Here is a 17,932-nt window from a genome sequence, read left to right on the forward strand (position 1 = left end):
CAAGCTCGCCCTGCTGGTGCTAGTACTCGGACCGACTACCGCTGCCACGGCGGCGACGGCAGCCGGCGTCTCGGGCGTCTTGCTGCTGCTGTCGCTTCCCCTCCTCCTCCTCCCGCTACTCCGCGCTGTAGACGATGACACTGACGTTGATCGACGCATGCTGTAAGTCACCGGCGACCCATCGTGGGGGTGGGAATCATGGGGTATGAAACCCGAGAGCGTGGTTCGTTGCTTCGGCGAAATGGGCGGCGATATTTTTTGAGGGGGAGAAATAGCGAGAGGTTTTCTTGGGGTTGAAGAATGCGGAGAATTGGGGGCCTTTAGTGCTTTTGCTATTTTTTTCTTCTTCTTTCTTCTCCAAACTAACCCCCCGGCGATTATTTCCGGGGTCCCCAGTTGCTTAGCTCGGATTTCCACTTTGTTGGTCACTTGACATGGGATGGTGGTCTTTGTGGAGAGGATCGAGTGATGGGAGGGAGGGGCCTTGTTGGGGGGAGAATCGGACGGTTTCCGAAGTGGCTTGAGTCGAGTGCGGAAAGGGGTGCTTGTGATGGCGGAAATAGATACTTCCACAGTTGGGCAAATTAAGGACGCTAATTGGGAATTCCATAACGTGAAGTTTGAACAGAATTTTCTATGTCTAATTCGTGATGGGTTCATTACAATGTACAGTCATTCCACCAAGCACCTTCGCATGATGTCTAATTTCTCAAGTGATGCCCCCGTCTAAGCCCGCAGACCGCTCCATCTCCTCGTCTTCTCTACAGAGATAGACGACTCCAAGAACTCCCCGCGACTGCTCGTGCCAACCAGGATGCCATACTTGCCCGCATCGCTGCGCCAGCAGTCCTCCATCTCGGCCCAGTAGCTCGTCGCGCGCAGGAGATCCAGCGTGACCTCCGCCGTGGTGCTCGCGCCGGCCTCAAGCGTGACCTTGGCGAAGCCCTTGAGCTCCTTGGCCGGGCGCGTGATGGTGTCGCGGATGGAGCTCGTGAGCGGCGTCGGCGCCGCGGGGGTGACGTAGACCTGCACGACCTCGGCGCCCGCGCGGGAGCCGGTGTTGGTGACCTTGACGCGGACGGTGACGCTCTTGTCTGCGTCTTGCGAGACGGAGAGGTCGGAGACGGCGAAGGTGGTGTACGAGAGGCCGTGGCCGAAGGGGAAGAGGGGCGTGATGTCGAGGGTGTCGTACCAGCGGTAGCCGACGTAGACGTCTTCGCTGTAGAGCACGCGGCCGTTGTCGGAGCGGAAGTTGAGGGCGGCGGGGTTGTCCTGGACGCGGCGGGGCATCGTGAGAGGGAGCTTTCCGGCCTGCGTGATGGTTTATTAGTGGCTTCATCCTGACTGTTGATAAAGGAGAGATTGCTTACCGGGTTGACTTCTCCGAAGAGCACATCGGCAATACCGTTTCCGCACTCGTTACCGCCGAACCAAGCTTGAACGACTGCGCCAGCCTGGTCAATCCAGGGCATGGCGACAGGTGTGCCGCTCTGGATGACAACAGCAGTGTTGGGGTTGGCAGCAACAACGGCCGCGATCAAATCGTCAGTGCCAGGGGGCAAGGCCATGTGAGTGCGGTCGAAGCCCTCAGACTCCCACTCGCCGCTGAGACCAGCGCAGATGACGACCTGGTCAACGCTCTTGGCGACGTCGACGGCCTCCTGGACCGCCGTCTTGGGCTCCAGTCTCGGGCATCCGGCGAAGCGCACACCTCCCTGGCCGAAGTCGACAGTACCGGAGGGCTTGATCTTGCTGGTGGCCGAGCAGCCGAAGCGCACGAGCACGCGGTAGTCCTTTCCGGCTTCCAGGTGCATGCGTCCCGTCTCCTCGACGGTACCGCAGCCGAGGAAGCTGTTGCCCAGACGCTGGTTCTCGACGTTGGAGACGACCAGCTTGCCGTCGATGTACAGCTCGCCGGTTCCGTGGACAGACAGACCAAAGTCCCACTCGCCAGATCGCTCAGGGGTGAGAATCCCCTCCGTCTCGGCCCACCAGAGGGGGTTGAGGTCGGCATTCTCGTAGTCGACGAACCAGATGTTGGCGTCGTCCAAGACGCGCTCCTCGAGCGCCTTGCGCGCGTCGGCAGCGCCTTTGGCAGCAGGGGGGTCGTTGTAAATGCGCAGGACGAAGCCCTTCTGCTTGCCGTCCGGCGTGCGCAGGTTCTTGCCGAGGAGAGGCAGGGACTGGTGGCCGTACGCGCCCTGAGAGAAGACGACGTCGCTGGCGAGACCCTTGATGCCCTCCAAGGGGGTGACGGTCTTGTAGGCTCTGAGACCGGCGCTGCCACCGCCGCAGTACGTCGCGATGGTGGCGTTGGGGCCGATCACGGCAACCTTCTTGGTCTTGTCGAAGGGCAGGATGTTTCTCTCATTCTTCAGGAGAACCAGAGATTTGGCCGCTGCCTCGCGCAGCAGGGCGATGTGCTCGGGGGTGTTGGCCTCGGTTTCCGGGGCATTTGGCGGGATCTTGGTGTTCTCCAAGCCGTGCTTGACCAGCTTCAAGATGTTGCGCACGGCAGAGTCCAGCACGGACTTCTTGACCTTATTCGCGGTGACCGCGTGGGCGAGGGTCTCGCCACGCCAGCGGGTAGGGCCAGGCATCTCGAGGTCGAGGCCGGCGTTGATGGCCTCGGATGTGCTGTAGGTGCCGAACCAATCGCTCATCACCAGGCCGTCCCACTTCCAGTCGTCGCGCAGGACGTCTTGCAGGATGTGCTTGTTCTCGGCGGCGTGGTGGCCGTTGAGCTGGCTGTAGGAGGTCATGATGGCCCGCGGCTTGCCCATCTCGATGGCGATCATGAAGGGAAGCAGGTAGATTTCTCTCATGGCGCGCTCGGTGACGATGGCGTTCACGGCCATGCGCTCGCTCTCCATGTCGTTGCAGACGTAGTGCTTGAGGGTGGCAGAGACGCCAGATTCTTGAACTCCGTTTACATAGTGGCCGGCGAGGATACCCGAGAGGACGGGATCTTCAGAGTAGGACTCAAAACCGCGGCCGCCGAGAGGGCTGCGCTGGATGTTGACCGTAGGCCCGAGGAGGACGTGGGCGCCCTTTGCGTGGGCTTCATCTGATAGCAGGCCTCCGAGGCGCTTGACGAGTTCTGTGTCGAATGTCGCGCCGATGGCCGTCCCGCAGGGCAGGCATGCGGAGGGAGTGCTGTCGAAGAAGTGAGTGCCGCGCACACCGTTGGGGCCGTCGGAGAGGCGGATCGGGTTGATGCCCAGACGCTCAATGGTTTGTGTATGCCACCATCCGTTGCCTGAAGTATGGTTAAGATTTGATCTGAGCAAAACTTCTCAAGATACTTACCAGCTGTGAGGGCCACCTTCTCCTCCAGAGTGAGCTGCTCGAGCAGCGCTTCGACATCCATCGTGACGTTCTGCTGGTGGGAGGTCTCTGAAAGAGTTCGGATGAGGGACAGAACAGATGAGAGCTTCGGATCAAACTCAAGGGAACGCGAGCAGAGAAACACTGCTTGGAGGAAAGAGGGAAAAGTGCAATTCGATCGACACTCTTCTTTATTCCTGGAGCACGCGGGGAGCTCTCCAGCCCCGTCGCAACCGCGGGGTTCCTGGCCCACACATGGAGGGCATCAATTGAGCTCCGACAAGCATGACGTATTTTCAACTGCAGCAATGTTGCAACGAGGAGACAATTGGGTCCTGCATCCTGCGTGTCCACCTTGTCCGAGGCCGTCGCGTGGGAAGTGAGCCGACGCGACGGGTCACGATGGCAGCAAAGTGTTTGAAGAGTGAAGAGGCGGAGAAATACGAGTCGGTCAGGAATCCGACCAAGATCCCTTCGGCATGTGGACTAACTGCACGGACCATTCTCCAGTCCTAGTGTCAATAGTCAATTCGCCAAAAGGGAAGCCAAAAGCGCATTTCTCCGCCTCAGTCTTCCGTCTTCAACTCCCGACTACTAACATCGTTATTCCCACCATCACGATACACCAGACTGACTCAATTCTCCGCCTCCAGATCATGCTTTGTTGCTCCTGCTCTCTGGCAACAACACGAATCGATTCCCACTTTGTATCATCTGCCATGTGGGTCGTATGGGCCCCCGCGGATGCTATCCTGGAGGCGCGCTTCTTCTCCATGGGGGGCGCAACATTAGACAAGTCTGGCCCCATGGGCCATGCACCATGCGTGTGAGCCGAGTTCTTCGTTCCGGACGAACACGCGACGACCGGGGCATCGGAATAGGGGACTCCACTCCTTCTTTTTTTCTCGGTTTACTGTTTTCCCAAAGACCGTGCTCCTGAACTGATTCCTTTGCCTTGCTTTCCACGTGGAGGAGAAAAGAGTTTGGTATATAGACCTGGCCTGTCCCCCGGTGACAGACAGTTGGTGATGCATCCCGGTGTCACGGTCCTCACAGGCTCTCGTACGAGTCCAGACAATTCAACAACGACCTCATAGCCAGACCACACTACCTAATCTGTGAAGCTTCTCCCCCTATCCCCCCTTTCTTTGTTGTTAAACGTTACCCGCGACTCTCGGGAGTTGTCCGAACACCATCACAGTCAATATGGGGAAACCAGTCGAAGAGCTTGACAGCCTGCCGAGCGATGGCAAGCCGTGGTGGAAGCATGGCTACTTGGTGAAGCTCAACTTCATCACCACGTCCATGATTCTGTTCTGTATGTGGAACATTCCGTCTGTGAACCATCACCTGTTGTTCGCAACTAACCTCCGACAACTTTAGCGTCCGCCAACGGTTACGATGGAGGTATCATGGGCGGTCTCCTGGCCCTCAACACATGGAACACTTTCATGGACTTTCCCACCGGCGCGTACCTTGGCTGGATCGGCGCCATCTACTGGCTCGGAAACGGCGTCGCCTTCCCCGTCGCCGCCTGGGTCTCCAACCGCTGGGGCCGCAAGCCCGGTATCTACCTGGGCTACCTCTTCCTCATCCTCGGCGTCGGCATGCAGACGGCCGCCCAGAACGAGAAGACATTCACCATCTCCCGTCTCTTCATCGGAATCGCCGCCTCCTGGCTCGGCAATGCTGCGCCGCTCCTGATCAACGAGATCGCCCACCCGAAGCAGCGCTCCATCGCCAACGCCCTGTTCATGGTTGGCTGGTAGTACGTTCCCAACCCCTGAACCCGTTGTGGTCCGAAAGATGATGCTAACTGAGCTGCAACAGCTTCGGCGGAACTTTGGTCGGCTGGATCGTCTTCGCCTGCCGCGACATCCCCTCCGAATGGTCGTGGCGCATCCCCGTCCTCCTGCAGATCGTCCTTCCATTCGTCGCGCTCCCCGGCTTCCTGATGTCCCCCGAGAGTCCCCGCTGGCTCATCAGCGTCGGCCGCGTCGAGGAGGCCACCGAGGTGCTCGCGAAGCACCACGCCGGCGGCGACCGATCCAACCCCCTCGTCCAGTACCAGGTCGTCGAGATTCAGGCCACCATCAACGCCGAGAAGGAGGCTTCCGCCAGCGCGTCCTACGCCGACATGGTCAAGACCCCCGGCAACCGCCACAGGCTCTTCATCTCGATCACCCTTGGTATCTTCGCCCAGTGGGCTGGTAAGTACCTCCATTTGAAAGGCTGTTCTCCGAGGTCCTGGCTAACTTGGTGTTCCTAGGAAACGGTGTCGTTTCGTACTACCTGCCCCTCGTGCTCAACTCCGTCGGCGTCACCTCGACCACGAACCAGACTCTCATTTCCGCCTGCTTGAACGTGTGGAACCTCCTCTGGGCCATCGCCGCCGCGACCAACGTCGACCGTCTCGGGCGCCGCTTCCTCTTCCTGACCTCCGCCAGCGTCATGTTGACCAGTTTCATCATCGTCACCGGCCTCAGCGCCAAGTTCGCCGAAACCGCCTCCTCGAGCGTCGGCATGGCCGTCATTCCCTTCCTCTTCATCTTCTTCGCCGGTTACGACATCGCCATGTGAGTCCCTACCAGAAGCAGTCCCTTGATTTCTACCTTCGCAGGTAACTAACACGGAACGCAGGACCCCCTTCCTGACCGCCTACCCCTGCGAGATCTGGCAATACAGCCTGCGCTCCCGCGGCCTCACCGTGACCTGGTGCGCCAGCGTCGTCGCCATCTTCATCAACACCTTCGTCAACCCTATCGCGCTCGAGGCCATCGCCTGGAAGTACTACATCGTCTTCATCGTTGTGCTCTTCTGCCTGCTCATTGTATCCTACCTGTACTACCCCGAGACGCGCGGCCACACGCTCGAGCAGATCGCAGTCATCTTCGACGGCGACAGCGCCGCGGCGCCCCCGCCGGCGGTGACGAGCGAGAAGATGGAGGTCATGGTTACGCATGGCGACGAGTCGGATAAGAGGCAGGAGTTCCAGAGCGATGCGGAGCATAGGGTTTAAGGGATTCAATGAGTTGATGTGGTATTGGGTCATGATCAATGTGGTCTGAAGGAACGAAATCTACCGATATTAGTGTAATTGAAGATATCCCATGATGTCTGGTCTATATTTCACGAATCGCACATGGCTACGATGCAAATTCTGAACGCAATGATATCTTGGAGCCTATTATGATCCAACCTTGCCAGCAGTATTGCCGGTAACCAAAAGACTCGCCTGTAGGTTATCCATCTTGATGCACTCTTTCTAGGCATATGATTGTTGTTTTGATTGGGCCACGTCGGCCCAGGCCTGGCACATGCATCTGAGTGGCGGAGCAATGCGTCCCAGAGACGGAACCCCTCACCTCTTCAATCAGGCTGAGCAAGGTCTGTATTTCATCAATCTACCTTCGCCTGCCTGCTTGTTCACTCGGGCTTATCGGGTTCGAGCTCCTGTCGTCTCTGGTAGCCCGCTTTAGAAGAGAAACGCCACTTCTCGAGGTGTTTCTGCAACAAACGACAGACTATGTCCATCCGATTGATCGAGGTCGAGACTCTACGTCTCAAATCTTTCAATAGCAGCAAACCACCTCCATACGCCATTCTCTCACATACTTGGGTAGAAGACGAAGAAGTAAGCTTCGAAGAGATGCAGCAAATCGCTGAGAATCCTAGCCATCCGGCCACGCGGACATCTGGGTACTACAAGATCCAAAAGACTTGCTGTCAGGCCTGGGAACACGGACTTGAATATGCCTGGGTCGACACTTGTTGCATCGACAAAAGTAGCAGCGCCGAACTAAGCGAAGCTATCAACTCAATGTTTCGCTGGTACCGGAATGCGGCAGTATGCTTTGCATACTTAAGCGACTACCGCTTCCTCGACTCCAGTCACTTGAGGAAAATGCGAGAATGCAAGTGGTTCACTCGTGGCTGGTGTCTTCAAGAGTTGATAGCCCCAAAACATTTGATATTCTACGACCGGGCGTGGAGAGCCTTCGGCTCAAGACATGATCTGCAGGATTTAGTTGCGTCAATCACCCTGATAGACAAGGGTGTTCTTGAGGACCACACGATCATGTACTCATTACCCGTTGCACGGAAAATGTCTTGGGCGTCAAGTCGAATCACCACTCGCGTCGAAGACATTGCATATTGCCTCCTTGGCATATTTGACATACACATGCCCATGTTGTATGGCGAAGGCGAGAGAGCATTTTTAAGACTTCAAGAGGAGATCATCCGACAGTTCAACGATATGTCAATCTTCTTGTTCTCTCCAAAAGCATCGGAGATGACGTCTATGTCTTCACCAGAAATCAGTCAAACATATGAGCAAAGCAGCACGAACTATGATTCAGCTGATTCAACGTCCGCTGAATACCTTGGAGACTTGATGAGTTTCCAATTCTGTGGCATGTTCGCCACGTCGCCGGTAGATTTTGGTACTTGCAGAGATGTTGTGCACAGGCCCGGATCCAGGGCCCCTTTCGACAGACAAGCATTCGCCGTGACAAATCGAGGCATTCAACTTGGCAGACAAGAACTCCATTGCATCCAAGGGAAAAACTGCTTCATATGGGAGACTTCCTTCTGCCACTCCAACTCCACGGATTCTATGGTAACCGGGGCTATCTTCCTTCGAAAAATTGGGCGCAACCTTTTCGCCAGAGTACTGCTACTTCCTCTGACACCAGCAGACGTGGGCTCACATACCTTGCACAACGACGCCTGCGTCCTTCTCTACATGACTCCATCAATTCACCGTCAGATTTGCAATGCTCTGGAGGCAGTATTGCGTATTCAGGTCAAAGGCTGTTTTGCGCATAGGGCGTTGCTTTCTGAGCCAACTCCGATGGATAACTGGGACGAATCCGGGAAACTATTCTTGATTCAAGATTACCATTCTGTGGTCAGGCCTTTTATGGGATCTATTCGAATCAGTCCCGTGAGTAGGAGAGGAAAGAAGCTTCTTTCCGAAGGAGAGAAAGTCCTCCGGACTTCTTTCTGCAGATCATGATCGCAAATCAACCGAAAGGTGGCATAGATGCCTTTGTGTTATTGAACTTGTACAAAATGGCTGGGTGTTCTCCGAGTTATGTCGACTTTCAGCATGATTCCCATGTCTCCGAGGCCGGGTTGAGTACAAGTGCCCATATCCGTCGAGAAACTTCTCTAGGGTCGTTCCCATGTACGTGCGTAGTGGAGATTAGAGAATTTCAGGATTGATTCAATAGTGGCTCGATTCAATGGAACTTTGTTTTCTTTCGCTAGCGCTTTACAGAAGTCCAATGGTTGCTCACAGCAATCCAAGTTCAGCTTGATTCTGCTTGCATCCCACCTCCATGCTTTAGGGACACGACCACGTTTTGACGAACACACCAGCCAAGAGCACCTTAGACGTTGCCTTTTTCAATCGTGAGCATCTGTTTTGGGGATCATCATCACCGACCCACCCCCGTCCTCTAGCCCGGTTACCTAGTTTGCCACACTTCGTTGCACACTCTCTGGCAATATGGCGATATCCTTTCTTGGACACACCTTCCGTTATAACATGTAAAAGATTGCCCAAAGGTGAGATATTTTTGCCGGCAATTGCCTTCCATGCTCTCTCGTGATGGGCCGCCAGTTCTTTCGAAGCTCTACCTTTAACCCACCCAACCACTTTCTTCGGAAATGCTATTCCAACTCTCACATTGGGACTATGTCAAAAGCCACTGGGCGAATTCCATTCAAAGCGAGAATAAACTTGTGTGATGTTTCCGATGACTAAGAGCTTACCGGGACGCAATATTGAAGCTCCTCTTAACCCAACAAACGGGTCTTCGCTTACTGGCACTGCATGACGATATTGACACAAGGGAAAACTCGAGTCAAAGAAGCATTGATGTCCGAATACAAATTACTAAACTTAACCACACATCTCCAAAGGCGGTCAATGAAGGACGTGTTGTGTATGGTTTCAATGACATCCAGAGACCACAGGGCGTAGTGGGTGCGACACCATTGGATTACGTACTACACCAGGCACTGCTCTCTTAACCATTAGGGCGAATCCCTTACTATTGAGCGCCATAATTTGTGACAGGATTTCTTTGGATTTTCAGATTATTTCCAAAATTTCTACTAACTTTGAAACAAGCAAGCTTGGTCTCTAGTTTTTGTCTCTAATCATGTTCATGGTATGGGGGTTGAGATAATCAGCCTGCTGACTTAATGGCCGCTGGTTACTCGAGCCATTGACTTTGATGCCTCTAAGATGACTGAGAACTCCATCTAATACATTTCCAATATTCCGAAAAAGATGTAGAGGACGCGAGGGCAGAGACTGCCAGCGTCTGGAGCAAGGTCGCCAACTCTACCGTTTAGGTTTTGTCCTTGGATTAAGCGATAGTGGCGCAGTCAACCCCGCGCTTGCTCTTGCTGAGAAGAGTATCATTTTCAGGCAGCTTCAGGACAAGTACCTGATCGTGATTTGGACAAGCGCTTCGCCATCCCATTCGCCTCAGAGCTCAAAGATGTGCCGCCCACGAACAGCTTGGCTCTCTACAAACACTCTATACTACGGAGGGGGTGTGCCGTCAGCATCTTATCGCACGATAGGGGCGTCTCTTCAACCCTTCGGGGCCAGACTATCTAGTCGCTTGTCAGGATCTTGCATAGCATTCTTAAGCGCGATCCTTCACAGACTCGCGGTTCGAACGGACGGAAAGGATTCAGGCACAGTGAATGAGGAGCTCGCAATGGCCATTGGTCTCTTTGCACAAAGGATTCAGCCATATCGCGATGCCCACGTCGCCGGTGCGGCCCCCCTCACGTTCCAACGGCAGAATTCCCCCAACACACCGTCTGCGTTGGACCAACACGAGCAGAATTCTGCCCTGCCGCAGCCGGTAGCCTGTTGACGAGAAAAGTGTGGCTGCATGCCACCATGCCCAGCCATAGCAAAGTTGGGAAAAGAAACTTATCTCGAACCAGAGACGATGCGCGAAAGCTGGCGAATGGGATTGAAGGGCGGGTGCAGGGGAACAGACGCGAAGGATTGCGAAGCCATTGACGAACGAATGGCGGGTGCTGGTAGTCAAGTTGGGCAGCGCTTATTGACAGGCGTAGGATCTGGGCCCCTCGGCTAGAGGAAGAGAAAAGAAAAGAGACTGTAAAGAGTCGGCAGATGGCAGGCGGCTCTGATGAATGACTGGGGGAAAACGTCTCGGGAAGCCTGAGTCCAATGCTCGTCATCTGTTTCCAAATTCCAAGACAAAGTTGACGCGGGAGCAGGCTGGAGGGTCTCTCGAGACCCGGCCGGCGGCCCAACCTCGCACAGACAGGCGCGCGCTGTTGAGTCCGGAGGACGGAGCCTGGAGCTGCGGTGTATCGGAGCCAGGCAGGCAAGATAGCCGGGGGTAGTATTTTTTCTTCCCTGGGGGCCAGATTTTTGTTGCATGGGGAGGGAAATCTCCGAGTCGTCGACGGCCAACGGGTGCTTTCGTATAGGCTTGTTCGGCCGGGTCCAATGGCTGGTGTGCATCACATGGCGCGCGCTCTCGTACTCGCCATTGCCTGGCCAGGTGGCTGGTGGACATGATCGAGGGCCGTTTTGGATGGAGAGCGCTTCAAGCAAGAGAAAAGATAGGCTCAAATTGAACGACGAAGCATCGAGGTCGAGACGCAGAGCGGTGCCGCGCGCGGAGTGAAGCAGGAAAATGAAGGTCGGGATGGAGCAGAGGTTTGAAAATAGAGCAGGCGTTAAAGTTGAACTCGAGATATGTTGATGTTGGAAAATGTAAACAAACGGCGATGATGGATAAATGATGAAAGCCCGGCGATATTGGTGAGGAAGGTGAAGCTCATGATCATCAGCACCTTCCAGAGTCATCACCATCACACCGGACCCCAAAGCGCAGTCACAGCCCCCAGCGCTTTCCTTCCATCAATTCCACCTCCTTCCAACAATCCCATCACGGCAGGCAGCTTACCCCTCCCCTTCCACAATCCGCGTGGCTTCCATCTTGGCTCGTCTCCATTTCCCTGCATCCTGCCATCTTTTTCCCTTGCCAGGTTCCATTCCTTGTTCAGCTGTGTCCAGTTGCACCTACGGATCCTGTGACGCGGCATCACCTTCTCGGCTTCTCGTTTTCTCGTCTTGCGACCCCACAACGATCACGAGTCTGACGACACCGTGACCTGACGGCACCACCAGAGTTTTCTCTCTCTGCTTCCTCTTTGCCCAAACGCATCATCGCCATCCACCTCATTCCGGTCATCGAGATATCCAGAGCAAGGCCTCGTGTGTGTTTGCCCTGCCACCGCTAGCCTCGGAAACCCCTTCGACCAACGGGAATCCGACACCGCCTTGCCACTCATCACCGTCGGGGCCGGCTCTCGACACATCTTCCCGGTAGAAAAAGCCATCTGCAAGATCTGGTGGTCGACATTGGGATTTGACAAGTGGAGGTGAGAAGAAAGCGCAGCGCCGGACAGCGGCCAATGAAAAGGATCCAGCGCTAAGAATAGGAATAGCCAGCACTCGCCCGCGGAACGCTGCCCGAACGTGTGCCCCCGGTCCCTGACAATCCCACCGTCTCCCGCTGCCTCTCACTGGCTACAGCGTGCTGTTTCTAGCGCCCTCCAAGCAGGTTCCCCTCCGGGCCCAGTTAGCCCGCATTCACTTAGTGAGCCCCAGCGACGGGCAGGCCGCGCTGCACAACACCTCACCTCAGCCTCTCAAGGGCCCAATCACGGCTCTCGTTCCAGCTTCAAGCCAGCATCGAGGCCGCTCTCTCCACGCCGGGCAGCATCGTCGCTCACGGTCACTGGCCAATTGCTCTCACCTTGGTACGAAGACACTCGCAGGTGCCGGTTACCTGTCCCGGGCAGCCAATCCGCCATCACGACGCCCATCGTCATCAACCCGAGCCTTGGAACACTAGCTTCTCAAATACGTTGGGCTGATACCCGACGCCGACCACCTACGTTAGACCAAGTCCGGCATCGACTCTTGTCCTCCACACGACACACAAGACAACATCACACATCCCGGGCGAGAGGCCACGAGGCATCCACGATCGCGCGACGGGACAAACGGTGATCCCAGCAGCCATCGCAGCGCCATCCTCCGCCAACCGCTTCGCTCCAAGCCAAGCTCTTCCCATTGGCCGTCTCCTCTTCCGAAGAGCACCAACAACACCAACACCACCAACAACCTCTGTTCGGACGACCTGAAAGAAAGGCGCATCCCATCACAGTACACTGCAGCAGCCAACAGGCCTTCGGACTCGTCCAACACGCACCAAGCACAGCACCGCGCAGCACATCACACCTCTGGCATCACAGATCACAGATTACATTCACACACATACATACTCTCTCTCGCATCCATCACAGCCCCGCGAAGAAGAACCGCCAACCACTGCATCGTCGTCACAACCCCCCAAATTTGCCCGCTTTCTTCTGCCCTGCAACGAGCCGATTCGTCCCAAAGGGGCTGTTTGAGAAACCAAACCCACCCAGTGGAAGTCACTGGCAGAGGCAAATTAGCCTCAGCAAACCCGCCCAACCCCTGCTCGTCTGCCCTGTCAGGCCCCGTCTCTCTAGCCAGTCGCCGTCGCGCTGTCTCCTGCAGCACGTTCAGCACGCACTAAGGCAGGGAACACCACACACCACACGCGCCCGCGCAGCGAATCGAGTCGTCGCTTGCTCACGCCCGTCAGCCAATCCCATCCCTTCCGTCCGCCGTCCCCTTGCCGCTTTTACGGCATCCCGGCCGCCGCTCCTTTGGACGCTCCTCTCGACGAGTCGACTCCCGTCCACGCTCGACGAGCATCCCCACCACCACACGTTCACCTCCTGGCCGTGTCTCCAGACTCCCACTCCCATCGACGCTCCCGCCGCGCGCCACGCCTCGACTCTCGTTGGACCATTCGTCTTGCTGTCACCAACGCATCACGACTCCTCTTCACCTCAAAGCATCCTCCACGCGCTACGCCTGCTCTGCTCCTGCACGCTCTCTAAACGACCACCCCTCCTCCCGCGGGATCCCATCACCACACGCCCCGGCGCACCCCTCCCTCCGCCCCTCTCATCGTCCTGCCTACCAACCAAGCACGACGCACTGCCAGACTGTCGTCTGCCTGCCTGCTGCTCCTGCTGCTCTCCCGCCCGTGTCCAGACGCTTGCCCGGCGAATAGCACCGCCTTGTCATTTCCCACCCGTTCACCCCCCCAGCAACCCCAGACCAGACTTCCGGGAGCACATCAGCTTTCTCGACTGCCTTGCCGCCGCCGTCAGAGCTTAACCTCGCCCTGCACCTCTCTCATCCCTACCCGCTCACCACTTACACTACAACCACCCAAGCGCCCTCTCATCTCTCCGAGATAATATAACGTCCTCCCACCCTCACAACTGCCGACCTTTCCTCTCTTTCCCTCTCCCACAGGCGACTTGTCTCTGCAGCTTGTAGGCAGCTTGACTTCCTCCCTCACCAAGTCAGAGTCATTCACTTGACTGGACATCCTCCCCCGCCCTTCACTCGCTACCACCTCGCCCTCAAGTCACCATGCCTGGCAACAAACCCAAGTTGGCCCAGCTGGCTACGCCTGTCACCAGCACCTTCCCCTCCGAGACCATCTTCTCGGCCTCGACTCCTCTCTCCGCCAGACCCATGTCTTGCAAAGAGCTCCCCATCAAGACGCCTATTAGCCCGCCCACCGCCTACACGGACTTCCTCAAGGTCATGTCTCTCAACTCGCCTGCCGCCTTCAAGCCGTCAACCTCGGGCGAGACCACACCCGAATCCACTGCCGAGTCTGCCCCGTCGACCGCCACCAGCGAGGAGACGGATGTCTCGTGCAAGTGCGAGAACGAGCACAAGAGCCCGGCCACGGCTCCCGCCATCCCTCCTAGCCCCTTCACCCAACTGCCAATGTCAGCGCCTGCTACCGGCGCAAACTGCTTCCCGAGCCTCAAGATCCCGCCCTCGCCAGCAGTATCCTACCTGGACTCCCCCATCAGCGCCAGCACTGTGCGCTCCCCTTTCAGTGCCAGATCCGTCCACTCTGTATTCGACTGGGACGCAGCCCTCAAGGCCAAGAGGTTAAACGATGCCAAGAAGCCTTCGAGGACGAGCGTGAAGCACATCCGCGAGGTTGTCACGCGGACAGTGACGTACACGCCGAGGATGAACCCAGCGCCAAAGGGCAAGAGGAGGAAGGTGGAATGATTTCTCGGGCCACAGGCCAACAACCTCGTCACCATCACGTCCCTGCCGTTTCCTTTGTTTAATACAACTCTCAACACTACCATTCATCAACCCACGACAGGCTCAGCGCTACGACACACCCATAAAAAAGGAAATGCGATGAAGCAGGCTCTTCCCACGCAGGGACTCAAACCACACGGCATGACTTTACGGAACCACACCGGCGCACACCATCAGCGCATACCAAACGAAAGGAAGGGCGGAATCTATCCATGACTTGGGCGGGAACATCTTGTGCGACAAGGAGGAAAGCGATTTTTATTTCCCCATCATTTTTTATTCATGTTTCAAACCAAGTCTACACTGGGACAAACCGGAGTTCTTTGGCGTCATCCACACGATGCTCATGTTCGATACCAGGAACCATAGGAGGCGGGGTGGAAAGGGCTGGAATATGCCCTTGTCTTTGTATTTTGGTAGGCGGGAGGGGCGAAGAGAGGCAGACGGGCGGGCGGAGGAGGCTCAATCGAGAGTTGAAGACTTTTGTCCAAGTACGCAGGACGCTCCAGGTAGCCCTAATCAGCATACTGTGTATATCCATCACGTTTCCTGACCGCCGTGTGCGCGTTGATTGTTTACCGTTCCACGGCCAGCTTGTTCGTGCAGCGCGGCCGTGGATGCGGCCCTGCGTTGCCCCCGTGTTGTTGTGGGGCTGGGACCCCGGCCGCGATGGTGACCCGGTCCAGAGGCGGTGGACATGGCGATGGGCAGATTTTCAGGATACAAGAGGCATGCTCCAAAAATAATCACAAGTGTGGTTGTTGTTGGTTCCTTGCACACATGGAGTTGATCTCAAGTGACCTGGGAGGAAGAAGCTATGACCACCAACAGCAGCACCAACACCGGGCAAACTTGAAGGACCAACACGGGCAGTGGGAAGCAAACAGTGAGGACCAACAGGTTGGTAGTCGGGAGGAGCAGGCTTTGGTGAATGCGTTGGCACCAACAGACAATATTGCAAGAGGGAGGTGGCTTGGACCAACGCACAATTGGAATTGTTTGGGCATTGTTAGAGGTTGGAGAGGTCAGAAATCAGAATCGTGGGTTTGGTGTGTGGTGTTAGTGGTGATGGAGGGGAGGGGAAGCATCCCGCTGCACTCCCGCATTTTATGTATTATTCAAATGGACACTTAATTGGATCATTAGGTGATAAAAATGGAAGGAGATGTGTTCGTTAGCTGGGAAAGCACAAGAGGCGATGGGTAGATAGAAAGCCCGGGTGTGATGGTCGTCGATCTTGGGGAGTGGGATGGGTGATGTTGGTGGGTGGTGATGCTGCTGGAATTGAAGCGAGGCTTCATCCTCCATGAGCTAGCTGTAACCGTAACCTGCTACACCTGCGACTACCTCCTGTAGTTTCAGTGTAGTGCAGTTCAGTTCTGTTCACGTTAGGCTGCTGCAAGACAGACGTGATGCCCCAAAAGTGTGTACACTCCAGACAGTCGTCGGCAAACGCTCGTTGGGGGCCCTTTCCATCGCATTCGCTGCGCTGATGCGTTGGCTGTGATTGGCCGGCAGCCGGAGCAGCGGCCGATGCGCCCACACCCTTCACCTTCACCCTCTTGCGAATGGGAGGATGTCTTGCAGCTGTTCGCGGTTGAGATTGAGAGCGCTGAGCCACTCGTTTCCCTCACCACCATCCTCTGCTGAAAGCGCCCACACATGCACACAGAAGCTGGTGTAAGTGAAGTAAGCAGAGCCGTCCACGACAGAGGGGAAAAGTACCGAGCATACCTAGGTACGGATACAAAACAGTCACAGATCCATCCACAGGCTTTCTTCGCTGCGGACTCAGAGCAAAGCGTGCGCCAAAGACCTAAAAGCAGCCACGTAAAAGAAAAAAAAGTCCAGACTCATCAACCTAACCTGCCCTGCCCTGCGCAAAGACCCGGTATCCCGGACACTGCCTTTAAGCGCCGACGTTTTTTCCTCGCTCCTCCAGTTCGGTGGTGCCCGGCGCGCTGATTGGCCACGCAGGGGACAGGGGTGGTCCTCTGTGTTGCGCTCCCGCAGGTAGCGGGCCCGGTGACTGGACGGGGACGCGGGAGGGAACCGGGGGGTGTTTACCGTGCGAGAGGGGCAGGAGGGGACGTGATTGGACGGGTGGGGGAAGTGGTTAAGCGCCGGCGAGTTCGTGTGTTGTACCTTCTACTTTTTTTTTCTTTGGTGGGGTTGGTTAGGTTGGGGTGTTTTGCACTTTGGACGCTGGAGAATTTGGATGATTGTGCCTTTGGTCGGTTTTGGGGGATTCGGGGCGGTTTGCGGTTTGGTGGTGATGGGCTTTGTGGTTAGTCCATGGCGAAGAGATCGCAAAGGACATCTTCGAGGCTTACATGCGATAAGGGCAGAAGACACACAAGCGGGGATCATGCCGGGACGAGTCCAGACGAACATCAGGCTGGGGAGATGTCTGGTTGATCAAGACTACCTATCCATCATCTCATCTAGCGGTGTAGAAGACCACAAAACCACCATACAACCCTATTTTCTCATATCAGACGGCCGCTACGAGTGTACCGTACATTAGCATCGCTGTCTAGGACGCACGCACGTCTACCCGGAACCACTACGAATGCGACGGGCTCGCCCTCCCCATGTCTCTCTCGAATTCCCGCTTTCACGCCGGAGCCTAATCCCGTCTGCTCTGGCTGGCTGTATGCAGCAAGCGTCGCGAGCGCGGTTCTCGCATATGGAGAGAAATAACAAATAAACAGAATGCAAGTCGACTTGCCAAATGCGCCCATCTCGGCCGTGGTCGTGACACGAGCGAAGCGTTTCCCTCCAGCGCTTCCTCCAACCATATCCGCGCATCTCACCAGTCCCCCGCCCCGCGTGGTTGGTCTCCCCCTCCCCTTGTAAACCCTCACCATAAAATCTCCGACCTAAAACGACGAAGCCGCTCCGTTCGGTGTGTTTCGAATCATACCCCCCTTCGACGGAGAGGGCCAGGAACACAATCTGATACCAGATTTAGAAACAACGGTTGCCGCTGAAACCTCGCATCCAAAAGGGAAATGAGAGAGCTGGAAGCCCTGCTTTTTTCCCTTTCCCCCCTGGACGGCAGGCATGGTGTTTGAAACAGCGGCTGATCAATTTGCTTGGCCGGCACTCTGGCTGGTGATTGGTTGTCTCGGCTGTCTCGAGAGATGTGGTGACATTGGTTCGGTGACGAGAGACAGCTGAGGTGCAGCGTCACAGGCCGGGATGAAGACGGCCCCACGCGTTTCAGAGTCTTCTTTCGGTCCTTCCACACGCCTTCCATGGGTGTTTAAGGTACTGCGTGTGATGTGATGATCGTCCCGGAGATCAGCGTCTGGCTATTTTTGGGGTGTTCGTGTTCGTTGCCGT

The 17,932-nt window shown here is 56.1% G+C and overlaps 4 protein-coding genes across 4 annotated transcripts; 3 read left to right on the forward strand and 1 right to left on the reverse strand.

The window, feature by feature from the left end:
* Positions 1 to 726: 726 nt before the first annotated feature.
* bglI-2 (putative beta-glucosidase I) lies at positions 727 to 3,370 on the reverse strand (the record flags this gene model as incomplete). Its single annotated transcript, XM_036632761.1, has 3 exons — positions 727 to 1,311; positions 1,371 to 3,259; positions 3,310 to 3,370. 3 exons carry the CDS (start codon positions 3,368 to 3,370, stop codon positions 727 to 729), a joined length of 2,535 nt encoding a protein of 844 aa, XP_036501146.1.
* Positions 3,371 to 4,533: 1,163 nt separating this feature from the next.
* On the forward strand, positions 4,534 to 6,346 carry CGCS363_v000913 (Lactose permease; the record flags this gene model as incomplete). Its single annotated transcript, XM_036632762.1, has 5 exons — positions 4,534 to 4,645; positions 4,711 to 5,095; positions 5,158 to 5,537; positions 5,597 to 5,903; positions 5,968 to 6,346. The coding sequence occupies 5 exons, from the start codon at positions 4,534 to 4,536 to the stop codon at positions 6,344 to 6,346; spliced, it is 1,563 nt and encodes a 520-aa protein (XP_036501147.1).
* Positions 6,347 to 6,853: 507 nt separating this feature from the next.
* CGCS363_v000914 (Vegetative incompatibility protein HET-E-1) lies at positions 6,854 to 8,347 on the forward strand (the record flags this gene model as incomplete). The annotated part of the gene is made up of 2 exons (XM_036632763.1): positions 6,854 to 6,961; positions 6,983 to 8,347. 2 exons carry the CDS (start codon positions 6,854 to 6,856, stop codon positions 8,345 to 8,347), a joined length of 1,473 nt encoding a protein of 490 aa, XP_036501140.1.
* A 5,535-nt stretch (positions 8,348 to 13,882) lies between these two features.
* On the forward strand, positions 13,883 to 14,545 carry CGCS363_v000915 (uncharacterized protein; the record flags this gene model as incomplete). Its single annotated transcript, XM_036632764.1, has 1 exon — positions 13,883 to 14,545. The coding sequence occupies one exon, from the start codon at positions 13,883 to 13,885 to the stop codon at positions 14,543 to 14,545; it is 663 nt and encodes a 220-aa protein (XP_036501141.1).
* Positions 14,546 to 17,932: the final 3,387 nt, after the last annotated feature.

Source organism: Colletotrichum siamense, assembly GCF_013390195.1.
Source record: "Colletotrichum siamense strain Cg363 chromosome Unknown KSG_Cg363_contig01, whole genome shotgun sequence".
NCBI classification, from domain to species: domain Eukaryota; kingdom Fungi; phylum Ascomycota; class Sordariomycetes; order Glomerellales; family Glomerellaceae; genus Colletotrichum; species Colletotrichum siamense.